General features: G+C 38.5%; 1 protein-coding gene across 3 annotated transcripts in view; it reads left to right on the forward strand.

The window, feature by feature from the left end:
- Nucleotides 1-7,216, forward strand: part of TFDP1 (transcription factor Dp-1) — a 54,998-nt gene extending 47,782 nt beyond the window's left edge. For all 3 annotated transcript variants that reach the window (XM_054208182.1, XM_054208171.1, XM_054208193.1), the window contains exons 10-12: nucleotides 561-727; nucleotides 1,331-1,412; nucleotides 5,878-7,216. In XM_054208182.1, the coding sequence (XP_054064157.1) occupies nucleotides 561-727; nucleotides 1,331-1,412; nucleotides 5,878-6,025 (397 nt within the window). In that variant the 3' untranslated portion in view covers nucleotides 6,026-7,216. The remainder of the gene's footprint in view (nucleotides 1-560; nucleotides 728-1,330; nucleotides 1,413-5,877) is intronic.
- Nucleotides 7,217-16,164: the final 8,948 nt, after the last annotated feature.

A 16,164-nucleotide genomic window follows, 5' to 3' on the forward strand; every position in this document is an offset into this window, starting at 1 on the left:
ACTTATTTTAGACTTTCTACCTAGAGTTGTTAAAAGCAAAGTAAAGAAGCTCTGCTGAAGTTTTGTATCATAACTTACCAAGTAGTGTTTTCCTTTGGCTTTAACATGATGAAATGCAGCCAGCGGAATTGAAAATGGATTTTGCTTTCAGGATTGCTGTTCTCTACTTTTGGTTCAAAAAGCTACGTTTCTCATCTGCTAAATAAAAGCTTGAATATATCAGTGGTTTCTCCTTACACTATTGACTTACTAGAAAAGCTTAAAAACATGAAAAAAAAATTACACAGTAGGCAGAGGAATGGGAGTAAAGAAAAAAATTCTCAAACATACAAAATATTTAATTTAAACTCTGTATCTATTAAACCTGTTAATGATTTATGTGGTGTGTATAATTACAGTTTTAGTTGCTTGCTATCAAATACATAAATCTTGAAAAATGTGATTGCTTAGTGTGATGTGTCGCTAACACTGTGTCTTAAGCTTTTGAAATGCTGCAATTCCTTAAACTGGAAAGGTAGTTAAAGCAATTGAAACTAATTGAGACATTTTTTCCTCTCCAGGTTTGAATATCTATTTAATTTTGACAATACTTTTGAAATTCATGATGATATAGAAGTACTAAAACGAATGGGAATGGCTTGTGGGCTAGAATCTGGAAGTTGTTCAGCAGAGGACCTAAAAATTGCAAGGAGTTTGGTTCCTAAAGCTCTGGAACCATATGTGACAGGTTAGTTACTCCAAGAAGAGTTGTTTTGTTTTCCTCCTTATTACGGGACTTGAGGAAAAAACATGAAAATATCTAGACTCAATTAATTTCCACTGGTTTGCGTTGAAGATTTCCAGCAAATTCTCAAATATGTGTGCTTTTTGGTGTACCTTAGGGAACAAATAACGTAGAGTTTCATAGAGAATGGGCTGTTGCTCTTTGCACAACCATATTGTGCATTCTAGCACACAAGTAGATCTTTGCAGTGTGCAATTCTTTTAAGAGGACAGTATTTATAGTAGATTCACCTGCAAAGGCAAAAGGTATGAAGTGCATACATGGTCATGGCTTTATTTTATATTGTTTTATCATTTTCATTATATGAGAATACTGAAGACATCTGACTTGCTTACTTTAAAATGGTTTTTTAATGTATTTTGAAATTTTGCTGCTGTGCTAGCTTCTTGGGTTTTAATTATGCTATTTTGGTTATAGTACATCAATATATTTTGTTGGTTTGGTTGCAAGACTCCTTTTCTGGACTTTAAAAAGATTAAGCATTTCCACTGAATTAGATGAGTGTGTTTTGAAGTATTCTTGAAATACATACTGTTTGTTTTGCAGAAATGGCTCAGGGATCAATCAGCAGTGTATATGTCACATCTTCATCAGGTTCTGCATCAAATGGCACAAGATTTTCAGCCAGGTGAGATGAAATTATCAGCTAGTTTTTAATATCTGTGATCATCAAAGAAACTTAATTAGAGATCAAATACTTCATTAAACAAGTTCTGTTGTGATTAAATGCGGTGCAGGTATGTGTTTAAGTTTATTCTCAGTCATCACTTTTGCTTAAGTAGTGGTGGTTCTGACCAGTGTCATTAAAGAGATCTTGTCCTGTGTAGTGGAAAAGAAGTTTATTAGACTGGTGTTAATCTTGAAATTTTTGTTTAGTTTTCAGTTTGTGACAAGAAAATGGATACTTCCCTAAAGATGTAATATGGGCAAGATTCTCCCTTGGTCATTAGTGTTTAGCTTAAAAATGGGTTTGGTCTTTGGGTTTTAAACAGCATCAGAAGCTGGTAGAGTGATAAACTATAACTTGTATTTAACTTTTTGTGGACATCTGTCATTTCTGAACTTAACTATTATTTTTCTCTTGCTATATAAGACACTTTCCCTTATATAGTCACTACTTCGTAGTTTCTTGCTGTTGCACTAACCAAAAAGATGTCCTTTTGTGAGCTCAAGTAAATTGTAAAATGAGTCAAATATCATTGAAATGTTTAACATTGTTAACAAATATATTAATTGAGCAAGGTGATGAGTTGAACAAATTATCTGCAAGAGTGTTCATTTTCTACCAGCTGTTTCTGTTGTGTCCAGAAACAGCCTTGTCTGAAAAGCTAGTTAAATTTCTGTTGTACGTGTAACGCAACTAATCCGATCTGGGCAATTTTAGAATTCCAGAATGCTTTGGGTTGGAAGGGATCTTCAAAGATCGTCTAGTCCACCCCACATGCCATGGGCAGGGACACCTGCCACTAGACGAGATTGCTCAAAGTCCCATCCCACCTGACCTTGAACACTTCCAGGGATGGGACATCCACAGCTTCTCTGGGCAACCTGTTCCAGTGTCTCACTACCCTCAGAGTAAAAAATTCCTTCTGTATATCCTATCTAAACCTACCATCTTTCTGTTTAAAAACATTGCCCCTTGTGTGTCATTGCAGGCTCTGATAAAACATCTTTCTCCATATTTCTCATAAGCTCCCTTGAAGTACTTAAAGGCCACAATAAGGTCTTCTCAGAGCCTTCTCTTCTCCATGCTGAACAGCCGCAGCGCTCTCAGCCTTTCTTCGTAGGAGGGGTCTTCTATCCCTCTGATCATTTTTGTGGCCCTCCTTTGGACCTGCTCCAGCAGGTCCTTGTATTTCCTGTGCTGAGGGTTCCAGAGCTGGAGACAGTACTCCAGGTGGGGTCTCACAACAGTGGAGTAGAGGGGCAGAATCACTTCCCTCCACCTGCCGGCCACGCTTCTTTTGATGCAGCCCAGGATGCGATTGGCTTTCTGGGCTGCAAGTGCACATTGCTGGCTCGTGTCCAATTTTTCATCCACCAGTATTCCCAAATCCTTCTCCACAGGGCTGCTGTCCATCCATTCATCCCCCATTCGGTACTGGTACCAGGGATGGTCCTGACTCATGTGCAGGAACTTGCACTTGGCCTTGTTGAACTTCATGAGGTTTGCATGGACCCACTCCTCAAGCCTGTCAAGGTCCCTCTGGGTGGTATCCCTTCCCTCAAGCGTATCAACTCCACCACTCAGCTTGGTGTCATCCACAAACCTGCTGAGGGTGCACTCAATCCCACTGTTTGTCATTACTGAAGATATTAAGTAGTATTGGTCCTAGTATGGGCCCTTGAGGGACACCACTCATTGCTGGTTTCCATTTGGACATTGAACTGTTGACTGTAACTCTTTGGTGATGGCCATCCAGCCAGTTTCTTACCCATCAAATAGTCCCTCCATCAAACTTGTATCTCTCCAATTTAGAGGTAAAATGTTGGGAGGGAAGCACAGGTAGATTATTTCTGTAGCTCTTCCCTTGTTCATTCATGCATTCACTCCATTATAGAAGGCCACTAGATTAGTCAGGCACAGTTTACCCTTGGTGAAGCCGTGTTGGCTGTCCCTGATCACCTCCACATCTTCCATACACGTCAGCATAACTTCCGGGAGCATCTGTTCCATCATTTTAGCGGGCACTGAGGCGAGGCTGGAGAGGAGAAGGCAAGTTATAGATTACTTTGGCTCTTTACATAATAATGACTGATGTATGTCGGAATTACTGGCAGGCTCTGCCTTGTAAATTATTTGGGAAATTGCTATACCAGTGAAATACTTAAGGAAGTCCTAATTTGTGTTTAAAGACAAAAAACCTGTATTGATGGGATTTCTTTAGATGAGGAAATACAGCTTTAGTCTTGTTCTCTGAAGACAATCTTCTGGCAGCTTTTTCTCACCCATCTGCCTTCCATCAGAGTTGGAAGGAGGTCCTTTTGAAGGTACAGTATCTAGCTTACTTAATGTAATCACATTTTTAAAGCAATCCTTTTTTTAAAAAAAACCACACTTTTGTAGATGACAGGCTTACTCAAATGCAAAGCAAAAAAAAAAAAAGGAAATAACTTGCAAGGGAAACAGTTAAGCTCAGGGATGTGCAGGACTAGCAATGATGAGGAGCGTGGTTTATACTTCAGCCCATTCCTGCTGCCCAAAAAAAGTGTGGGGAATTCTGCCTGTTTTGTGCTAGGGGACTGAAGCTTGAGTGAGAATACTGCCAAAATACTTTAGAGAAGCAGAACATAAACTCTCCTGTTTTCGCTAAGGTTCCTTCTGTGATAACGAGCATGGTGTTGGTGAAGAAGAAGAAGAAGTGTTGGTGTTGGTGAAGAAGCCCATGTGTTTTTCGGACTTGAAAATTTGAATGGGCCACTACTAGCCAGAGGCCAGTAGAAAACCAGAGACTGGCTGTGGTTCATTATCTTGGTGGGAAGCACAAGAGCTCCTACCACTTCTGTTTCTTAGGAGGCTGGAAAAGGAGAGTGACAAATTATGTTTAATTATAGTACATACATGGCAATAGGAAACTACAAGATGTGTAGCTTTTCTGGTACCAAAAATTGCTGCCAAGGCAAATAAAGGCTGTAAATTTATTTAGCAAGCTCTCTAAAGAAAGTCTGCAGAAGACTGAAGATGCTGCTGCTAATGCCTCTGTCCCAGTTTCGTTGTTGTACTAGGATAGTCAGGTTATGCAATCCAGTTCCATTTTTATCAAAAAGAGGGGAGACAGGTTTTTGGGTTTGGACTTCCAAAGTTCACAGGACCACAAGAATAATCTCCACTTATTTTTCTTCGTTTTTGAAACTGCTTCTACAGATAATTATGGAGAACCTGTTATAAGTCATCTGATGACAGCTAGACTGGTATCGTAGTATCTTCCTTTTGAATAAGTGTGTGGAACAGCAGAAACTCTTCAAAGTGTCTTACTGGATATGTTTCCTTTGTGAGCTTCTAGGGTGTGTCCCTGCAATTTCATTTTGTGTGGAGGTAGACCCTGTTGAATTAGCTGTATACAACAACAATCCGTATAATTGATGAAGTGCATTAGCTGGATTAAAAAACAACTAGCAAGCGTATTTTTGAAAGCAGTTTTTTAATGATTAATGTCTTTCAAGTTGGAGATACTATTTCTGTGATTTTTAGGAAAACATTTTCTCAAGAATTTGTGGCTAAGTTTAATAGTTTATCAAACTATTGAGAAAGTAAATGATAAAAAATTGGCAAAATAGCAAGTAATAATGGAGGCAGGAATGTTCTGGCTCTATTAAAATAAAATACTTTCGGGTACAGTTAATTCGTCTAGGAACCAGACAGTTCAGGCCACATCTACAATGTGTGTGCATATTTTGGTGGGGAAAATCCCAACATTCAAGTTAGAAAGTGGATACTCTCTGAATGTACTTGATGATCCAGGAGGTGGATTTTCAGTGTAGGGATACTCTTACAGAGGGAAAAATAGAAGATGCCAAAGATATTGTTTGGTTTCTGTTTGGTTTGTTGGGTTTTTTTTAGTTAGAAAAGAAAAGCATAATGAGAAGAAAAAAATTTCAAGTTAAAAATACAGCACATGTAGCAATGATAGTTTGCCATGTAATAACAAGGAATTAAGGAGAAGCTATTAATTCCTCGATTTTCCAAGTCTTTGAATCCAGATTAGTAGTTCTGAAAGACATGATTCACTCATGATGCAAGTGTCCAGTGCTACATGAAAATATTAAAGGGCTTAGATAGGTGTGTAGACTTAACATTAAATGTACTTTAGAAGAAACCTGGAAGGCATGCTTCTAAGGCACCTGTGAAAGGATTCAATCTTTATATTAAACCTAAAGCAAGAACCATTTCAAAGTTACTTCAACTGTTTCTGTTTTTGAGAAACAACTTGGACATATGTTAAAGACAGTTTATAAAGCAGCAATGGCAGATTCATTAAAGGAATGGAACAGATATATGATTATATTTAAGAGCACGGTAAACTGGGAAGTACCATTAAGGAATGCCAACTGGTCTGTTGGGTTTTTCTGGTTTATTTTTTTTTTTTCCCCAGTGACTTTTCCAATGGTGGAGATGGGATGTTGGCTACAAGTTCCAATGGATCTCAGTACAGTGGCTCCAGAGTTGAAACACCAGTTTCTTATGTTGGGGATGACGATGACGACGACGACGATTTTAATGAAAATGACGATGACGACTGATGCCCTTTGCTTGTAGACTATTTTTTTGTTAAAATTCAGCAAGCTTCAGGAATAAATTGTACTAGGGAGAAGTGTCTCAAATTACTTTGCCCCATCCCTCAAGAAGAATATTGGTAAGCAGTTCTGAGTTTAGAAATTGCACCTCTGATAAGCAAACAAGGATTGTTTTATGTAGGATATTTTTAAATGTGGTGTGGATGTGTGTTTTTGATACCAGTGTGTTAATGCAGAGCCTTTATTTACTCTTGTTTTAGGGGTTTTTGGTTTGTTGGTTGTTTTTTGTTTGGTTGGGTTTTTTTTACTTGAAGGAAAATGGATTTTGCCCCAAATGTTCTTGCGAAGTTTGCTAAAGAAAATGTAGACACATCATTGAGAAATAAAATACTATCCTTCTGTGGAAAATGAATACACTGAATGGCAATTTATTTGGAGTGTATTTTGATTATGCCACTTTTTGAGGGATAGTGAGCTAATGTAGTAGTGTTTTTTGTTAATCACGCAGTGTCCAAAGAACCAAACAAGAAAGATACGTCCTACTTTTTTACATGTTAAATTCCAGAAATGTTGTTGTGAAGTTATTTTCCCTTAAATTATATCTAACATTATGATTCCATCAAGTTTATATACTTTTCACTGTATGTTGGGACATATGAATTACAAAGTTTTTGGCAAATGTTTACTGCCAGTTGGTGCAGCTATATAAAATGTCTTGAAGGTTTGGAATGATTTATTGCTTATGGTAAAATTTGCCTGATTTCTTACAGGCAGACTTTGGAAACTTTTTATTATATAGTTGTTTACATACTTATAAGTCTATCATATAAAGACATGTACTGAAACAAATGTTTGTATTTGTTTCATAAGCATCTTCCTGTAATCTATTATAAAGTTGAAATTAAATATAGAGAATGTTTTAAGTTTTTTAACTCAAAATTTGTCAATCATTTTTAATAGTTCATTTTTATAAAAGGAATTTCAGGGCAGGTGGTAGTCTTTTTAAATTTATTCACAAACAATTAACTGCACAAATACTGTCAGCTGCCTATTCTAAGACAGTAGTCTTTTTATTGAAACACAAATAAACTTTTCTGTAATATTTTATGGAATATAAAGAGACTATAATTGTTTGACTTGTTTAACCTTGGCACTGTTAGTTTTTATTAATAAAACGCGCATGGGCATTTTTAACAAGCTCTGTGGTTTTTCTAATTTTAGGGTTATTTTAGAACATTTCACTTCCTCTCGTCACAAGACCTGGTGTTAACTGTCTCAGGATACTGCATTTACGCTACAGAGGGCCCAGATTTTTTGCTTTGATTTAGTGATTTGTCCTTATAGCTCTTGGTAACTTACGATGCAAAAAGCAATATCTTACCCTGTAGACTCTCTTCTTTCACATCTCCTTATTTCAATCATGTTGCTCCCCAGCATGTCAGGCCAATCTTAGTACTCCGATCCAGCTTCTCTGTTTAAAATCCCACACTTAGTGTCCTAACTTTTCATTTCATATTCCTCAGTCCTGGCTTTCCATCATACATTCCCGCGTCCTCAGAACAGGTCTTCAGCTACTTTCCATGTACTTCCACCTTAAGCCTTTTTGTTAGATCACCTCCTCTGCTCTCTCCGGAAAGCGTAGGTTACTGAACTACCTCAGTCACTTGCAGGCTGTTACCAGAGGCAGGATTTGTTGCTTCCACAAACTCCAGGGAGTTGCTGCAAAGACAATTTACAGTCTTAATTACTGCGCAGTCTGTGGTAATGGCTCCTGGATGCACTTAGACTCTGTGGTAAATACGAAATGTTACGTTCGTTGATTTTTTTTTAATTTTTTTTTTTCCTCTGAGGGATTATGCCTTGGCAAATCTTCTGTGGTAAGGGTATGTGCGTGCTTACTACTGAACAGTTGATACACAGTGAACGTTTTCTAATTGTATCAAACCTTGTTATAATATGAGTGGACCAAGCAAATGACTTCATTTTATGGGCCTGGGAAAACCAGTTTTGCGGGGGTATGAATTGAATGCTTTGCTTCCCACTGATGGATGTCATACTTGGCAGTGCTAATGCTAGAAGCAAGGTTCTTGCCACAGTTGAGTCAGCTGATTCAAATTATCTTTGCTGTTGAATAGCAGTTTTATCTGTAGAGTCCAACAGTAGTTACCAAGGAACTTTTGACAGTCCAAGGGGATTATTCTAGTTTTCCCTTATGTTCTAGATCTCCAGTGTATAACCTGAGATTTACCTGAAAAGAGTGAGTACAGGGATGTTCAGTAAGGAAGGCTGAAAGCATCCGACAGTTTTCTTTTGGTTCTTATCAGTGGAATAGACCTCAGATGAGACAAGGTCAAGGTGGGAGTGAAAGTGTGGCAAAACATAACATTTCAAAAGATGTTACTTTGCTTGCTTTTGGTTGCTGATGAATCTCTGAAATGGAATTTGAGAGTTTAAACAAGCAGCATTGGAATGGTTTGGGGGAATGAATTATATTATATTTATGGTTAGACTCGATGATCTTAAAGGTCTTTTCCAACCCAAATGATTCTGATTCTGTGTAACCTTTGTTTCAGGAGAGCTTTCTAGTAAAGGCAACAATCAATAACAAGAGAAGGTCTGTTGACTGTTTAATTACTTGCTAGATTTCAGGCAGTTACCTGGTCATAGTGCTTAGCTGGAGGAGGAAGAAAAAAAAGGGAAAAGAAATCATTGGGGAGGTAGGAGGTGGAAATGAGGAAAGGAGACTTAAAGAAGTAGGAGGAGGAGGAAGAAAAAGAACAGATTGAAACTTAAGGTCTCTACAGAGAAGAAGGTGTAAGTTGGAAAGAAGTAACGAGAAAACAAGAGCAGTCTAGTCAAAGACTAAAAAAAGACTAGTAGTAGAAACTTCATTTAAAAAAAAGGCAGAGAAATCATAGAATGTACGTAATAATGTCAGGCATGAAAAGAACTGCAAAGTGGGAGATAACTTTAAGCTATATGATTTTGATCTCCGAAAAGGGTGGTATCACAGATACATATGGAAAAGGAAGATCAAAAGCAGGAACAGAATGTAAGAGGAAATCACAGACAGGAAATTGTTGAGGAAATCTGTGGAAGTAAAAAATATTGTAAGGAGACAGAAGCTGGAATTCAGTTTAAGAAAGATTAAATGACTATAAAAGTAATTAGAGTGGTAATAAGGGCTCAGTTTGGGGTAAAACATGACAGGGAAGGGATGTACTGTTACTCCTTTAATTTGTCAGCACTCTTTTGTGATCTGAAGAAGAGGAATAGTTGTGAAGTGTATATTTATATCTCTGAAATGATCCTGCAGAAAAATGCTGTGAACAGTGTGCATCTTTTGCTGTTTTTCTAAAAGTTATACTGAGCTTTGAAAGACTGTCTCTCTATTTTGACATGTATAACAAATTAAGAAGGATTGTTTCAAAAGTAGAGTGTTTTGCTTTTCCTGTAAGGATTTGCTTGTCTTAACGAAAGAAAAGCAATTGTGACTTCAGAAACTTTTTTTTTTTCCCCTCAATCTTCCTTCAATGGAAAGCAGCTATTGCAGAGAAGAAAAATAAATAGTAGGGTACCAGACCTTGAAGATGACCGTTTATGAAATTGTTCATGGAAGGAGGTAACCATCACAAGATAAACATGGATTGTGGAGGGTTACCAAGATGCTCAGGGAGCTAGAGCAGTTACTATATGAGGAGAGGCTGAGGGAGAGGGGCTTGTTCAACCTGAAGAAGAGGTGGCCTCAAGAGACCTAGTGGCAGCCTTCCAGTACTGCGAAAAGGTTATTGCAAAGGTGGAGTCAGTCCACAGTGGGGCATGGTGGGAGGATGAGAGACAACACACACAAGCTGAAACAAGAGTGTTTCCAGCTTGGGTTGAGGAAGAGCTTGGGATGGTGAAGCTGTGGAACAGGTTGCCCAGAGAGGTTGTGCTGACTCCATCCTTAGGGTTTTCAAGACCAGACAGGATAAAAGCCCTGAGCAACGTAGCATCTGACCTCACAGCTGACCATGCTTTGAGCAGGGATTGGACTAGAGATAACCCGAGGTGCCTTCCCGCCTGAAGTACCATATGGATCCCATAAGAGAGAGGAAAAGAAAACACATTAGAAAATACCACATAGCAGTATCATGAACAGACTAACAGGTGGGTCATCTGACTTGCCTGCGTACCAAAGGCTCAGTAGAAAAAGAATGGAAGCTCAGCTCATCTTCAGAAGCCGTCAGAAGTTGCCAAACTCCGACGATGGAAAAAGTAGTTAGATGAGCAGGTAGAAGTGAAGACTTGTCTTTAAGATGAGATTTCTAAGAAGCAGAAATATAGCTGATGCTGAGAGCACAATGCAGAAGGGCAGCAACTGACATGCACAAGCCTTTCCTACTTCCAACATTTGGTTACGCTGCTGATTATCATCTGGCGTGATGACAGTTGTCACCTAGATGCATCTGCCTCTCCCTTGGTTGGAGAGCTGCTGTCCCCAGAGAGACATTCAAAGTACGTCAACACTAACAAGTGAAACATTAACCAGAGAAAATCATGATTATTGATTCACAGCTTTACTGTGATAAAGAGAATGTTGTGATGTGGCAGAGAATAAAGGAGAGAGACTGATGTTAATCAAAAATCAGCCATGTGATATCTTTACAAGTGCTTTTCTTCGTTCTGCTATGGCCTCTTGTTTGTTAAGTTTTTGGATGCTTTGAACAGGTTGAAATCCAAACTTATGTTCAAAGATTTGACTTCTTTTAACATGTCACTGTGTGCACATCGTGGTACGTTGCTGTAAATAGGAGGGCTGGTCATAGCAGAATGGAAAGTTTCTGCGTTGTAGCATGTTAAGACAGCGAAGTTGCAGCCTTTGGGCAAGGTTCATGTTCTTTTATCATGTAAACTTGAGAGAATTCATTAAAAATAAAGCAGAACATCAAGCACATGCTTGAAGCTTAACTCTCTTAAAACAGGCAGCCCAGGTAATTTGTGCTAGGTAGAGTGGATCTCTACATTTCTGATGCTGATTTTTAATGAACCTTGAAATAATGAGTAAGTTCTTACAGACTCAAATAACGCTACAGTGCCAATTTTCAAAGTGATGTGAGGAAGTGCCGTCCAAGTGTGGTCTAGACAGCCTGAGATCAGCCCTGGACCTCATAATAGAAAAACTGTTGAAAGAAACAGCTAAAAGAAAACTAAGAGCCTGGAAGGTTCATTATTAATGACAGAGTAGGTCTTACCAAATGAATATGGGAGGAGATTGCAACTTTTTAGCTGATTAAGGGAACGATGGATATGTTTCGGCATCTTTCAGCCTTTTCTTTTTTGTTGCATTCTGATTTTAAATACGTATTTTACAATATTAACAGATTGTATGTTAAACGGTTACAAACTCTTTACTGCTGAATCAAAAATAGTTTCTGTGGCATTATCGCTGACTGAATAATAGCTGCATCAAGTAAGATTGTACTTCTATTTAACCTCTTCTTCAATAACCCAGAAGAAAATGAAAAGACGTTTTGAAGTGATACTGGTTAGAAAAGTAAACAATGAAAAGGACAGATGAATGTGGATTGCTTAGCAAGCATAGCATGTCCAAAAAATGTTATGGTTAAACTACATGACTTTGGAACAAAGAGTTGTCCCATGGCAGGGGGTTGGAACTAGGTGATCTTTAAGGTCCCTTCCAACTCTGACCATTCTATTCAATGATAATTCAAGCCACACTTACAGGAGGTAAGACTATATGCCGAGAATGTAGGCTCCTAAAAATGATCTGGGTGTCAAGGTGGACAAGAACTGCACGTGTCTCCTACACTGTGTTCTGAGGAGCTAGCTAGTCTCATTTTGGATGTATAGGTAAAACTAATAGTGGATTAGAAGGTGATGTTACATCCAAATATATATAGTGAGAGCAACAGTGAGCAGCTACATACTTGCTGGCGTCATCATTTAAAAAGGGTATTGGAAAAATTGGGAAAGACTCAGTTATTTGATACCTAAGGTCAAGATCATTTAATAAGACATTTAAGGAGCTCCATTTTGGTTTATTAAAAAAAAAAAAAGGAGAAATTACAGGTCAGACAAAAAGATACCATTTTAACAGCCTTATTGATATCAGAGAGAAAGGTGATGCAAGATTTAAGGACTGGAACTTGGAATCAGAATAATTAAAATTAGTTATCTAGTTAATAAAGATGGTAATAAACCCATGGAACATATTTTGATTGGAATGGTAGAATTCCCACATTGGTAACAGCAGGACTGCACGTAAATCCATGCATTAATGATGAAGTGGTTATCCCAAGCGTCTCTCCAGAATTCCCTTCTTTCTCATTTTAGACCAAGTGAGAGAGAAGTAGTGGGATCCTAAAAAGGGAATTTTCAGCTCAGTTTTTGCTCTTAACAGAATGAGAAGTGCCATGCGTCTATTGTTATCACTCTGGTATCATGAAAAAGAAATGGAAAGAAGTGAACAATCTTTGTACCCAGTAAGGGAGAATTTTTCAAGTTAAATTGAGGGAAAGAAAAGGACACCTGTTCTTTCATGCATGTTTTTATTTTATATTAAACAAGGTGGTCGTGTTTGAGCTTGAACTTTTGTGTCTGAAAGAAATGAAGCGGTGAAGGGAGTATATGTGCAAAGCATAAAATATTTTCTGTAAGCCTTACTGATGCAGCTGTTATTCTACATCCAATTACTGAAAGTAGCACATGGTTAGACGGTTTTATTTGCTGCAGAATCGATCTCTGCCCGACTTTTATTACAGGTAAGAGATTAAAACTGGTTATATGAAATGATGAGAGGAATTCCCAAGTGCAATAGCAATGACATCATGAGAGACCATTGAGCAAAGATTTAATTATTAATCTATAGTACTTAGCAATTCTGAAAAGTAGAGGGCGAATGTTTTGAACTTGCTACATAGTCATAGCACAAAAAGCCCTTTAAGCATCAAGGAGCTTGTATTCGGTGTTTTTCTGCACTCTCTTAATTTTTCCTCATCATTTTTGATAATAGACGTTAGGACCTTATATTTCAATAAGGTTGTATAAATTTGTATAAACATTCCTAAGTTGTATAAATATTCCTAAGAATAGATGGAGGTGTAGGGAGGAAGATGCATCTCAAAGCAACTGCCGTGTTTCTGTTCTCTCTGCGCTGGTGCTCAGCGTGCGTGTGTTTTGTGATACTGCGGTGGCACAGCCCAACACTACGTGAGCAAGGTAACCATCAAAGCAGCAAAGACTTACACGTGTGTATACATCTGTATAGGTGTACGTCTGCGTATGTTCTAGTATGGGGGTGTGTGTACCTGTCTTTCCAGGAGTTGGAGACTTGACTTGCAATGGGAGTGCCTAAAAGACTGATAAATGAGGCCAGTTTTAAACTTGAAAACAAAACTGCTGAATTCATTCCTTAACAACGCACTTCATGCTAATGGACAGTTCTTGCATATTATTAATTAATAGAATTATTGCTATTTATATAAAACCGATAGTCTATAACACTCGTACACTAAATAAACTGTGACTATACAAGAGCATGGAGCTGCTGGTGTAGGGCTGGCACCGATGGCCAAGGTCCTCGTTAGTCTCCAGGGTGAAGGCGATCAGACTGGAGAGCTCTTCCACCAGAGGAAATGTCTGTCTTCATTTCTCCCTGTCATTGTTGGTGTTTTGTGCGTCTTCCCCCCCGCAACCTAAAAGGGGATTCAGCTGCTCCTTAGCTTGGTTTTGCTTTTGCCAGTCACCTCTCTTGCGCCTTGGAGCAGGATGCCCTGCCCATTTTCCTTCCCCTGTGCTTATTTTGGTCTTTATCTTGTAACTTCTGTCGCTTGGATGTCTCCAAAGTGCAGCTCTGCAAGCCTGTCCTTGCTGCTTTGATGGTTTCGTTGCTCACTACATGAAATGCTTGTATGTGGTGTTGGGCTGTGCACCGCAGTATTACAAAATACTCACATGCTGGTCATTCTGCTATTTAAGTGTGCTTATTTTTGGGTGGTGAGACACTGGAACAGGTTGCCCAGAGAGGTGGTGGAGGCCCCATGCCTGGAGACATTCAAGGCCAGGCTTGATGGGGCTCTGAGCAACCTGATCTAGTTGAAGATGTCCCTGCTTACTGCAGGGGGGTTGGACTAGATGACCTTTAAAGGTCCTTCCAACCCAACACATGCTATGATTTTGGGGTCCAGGCAAGCTAATATTAACTATACGCAGATTAATACATTTAGAGCTTTCACAGAGCTTTTCTACTTCAGCTACACTAGCCACGAACCTTGCTCTGTATTACTATTATTATTTGTAATTCCAGAAAAGGAAGAGAATAATCTTGGATGGCTAAAAGTTCGAGAGAAATCTAAATTCAGGGTGACAGACGTTGTACTTAAAGAACCAGTGGACCTGCATACCCTTTTTTTGACCTCAGGATGCATCATCCTTTGGTCGACGTGGGGACACTCCAGTCTTTCCTTTCAATGTATTTATCTCATGAGTCCAGGCTGTCCTGAAGCTGTGGCTATGCGGGTACCCAGCCCAGGGGAAATTTGAGCATCTCCCCATGTTGTGCTGTAAATGCACCATGTAGAATGTGAGCTCAGACTACTGCATTGCCTGATTCAAACACGCAAATTGTAGACTCTCAATCAAATACAGTCAAGCAGTGAATCTGCTTATGTTAGAGACACCAAGGGAAGAGTTAGTGGTTTTCTTGGCAATGTTTTACTGTTCCGTTTATAGACAACCTTGAATTACTTTTGAGCATAAATGAGTATTTTGTTATCAAAAATATTTTATTATTGTCTTCCATATTATTTTGGAAAGATGCCCAGGAGAAGACCTGTGTTACAACAAGGATATAAAATTGATTTTCATTCAGTGTCTTAGAAGAGGGGCAAATCCCACTGTAAAAATTGAAAGAGGAAAGGCCAGGGCAGAACAAGATCTTACATGAGAATGCAGTTTCTTACAGTTTCTCAAATGCAGAATGCCCAATTTTTCTAACAAGGGCTCAAATACCATTTGTGGTTTTGAAGGGGAAATATTCCCCTCCAGCTGGATTTGTTTTGCAAGCTGTCTGTCTGAATGCCACTGTAGTAAATGAGATTATGACCTGATTACATCTTCCCACTTCCTGAAATGTCCAGGCAGTGAAGGTGTAAACTGATTTCTTCTCTTGAATATCTTTTTTTCTGTGCCGTGTTTATTCTCTGCCTGAAATATCCTGGACTTCTTCTAACGTAAACATACAGACAGGGCAATCCTGTGTATTTGTATCATACGTGGTAAACTTCTCAGGTTTCAGATTCACTGAACAATTCAGTGTTACTTCAGCATCTTCCAGATTATTCCAAGTAACCCGGAACTCATCACTGCAGTCCAGGCTGATTCTACTGGGGAAAAACAACCAACCACTGAAAAACTCTAATAGTTAAATGAACACAGTTCTCCTGGATGTAACGGTATGTTACAGTTTTACCGGTCATTTTTATTAAGTTATACAGAAGTTGTAGGTGGTACAATAAAATCTGTAAGGTAGAGGGCAGATTTCAGATTCACTTCTTTTGCAGTCATTGATCTGTCAACTAAAAAAAGTTTGACTTGGCTGACTAGTACAAAAAACCAATGCACTGGGATACAGATAATTTTAATATACTTTTATAATTTATACATCCTATACAAGAGAGGTTGAGAACTATATTACTTGCTAGTATTTCAAAGTATTGGTTTCTTTTTCTAGCTAGCTAATTATTTCTCAATATCGAAGGTTTAGTATCATACATCAATTATTTATTACGGTTTAGAAAGTGACTTAAAATGATATTTTGATCCTGCACTTATTCTCTTTGAAGGCACAGCTGTGCCGTTTAGAGGAAATTCATTTTGTACAAATACTGGCACGAAGGCAGCAACATACCGTGGCCTTGAAATAGTAAGCTGTGTACATCGAGATAACCCCTATCTCCTTCACACACTGAGAGTGGTATCTTGATTTTTAGCTATCTGGGTCACCTTTCAGTAGAAAATGTCTCTTTGAGCTGTAATTTGCATAAATTTATACGAAAATCATAGTGAGAAAATAAATACGGATGAATGTGATAATAGGTAAGTCACCCTTCACACATGTATTTCAGAGGTGTCTCTGTTGCTGC

Source organism: Rissa tridactyla, chromosome 1 (genome assembly GCF_028500815.1).
Source record: "Rissa tridactyla isolate bRisTri1 chromosome 1, bRisTri1.patW.cur.20221130, whole genome shotgun sequence".
Classification (NCBI taxonomy): Eukaryota; Metazoa; Chordata; class Aves; order Charadriiformes; family Laridae; genus Rissa; species Rissa tridactyla.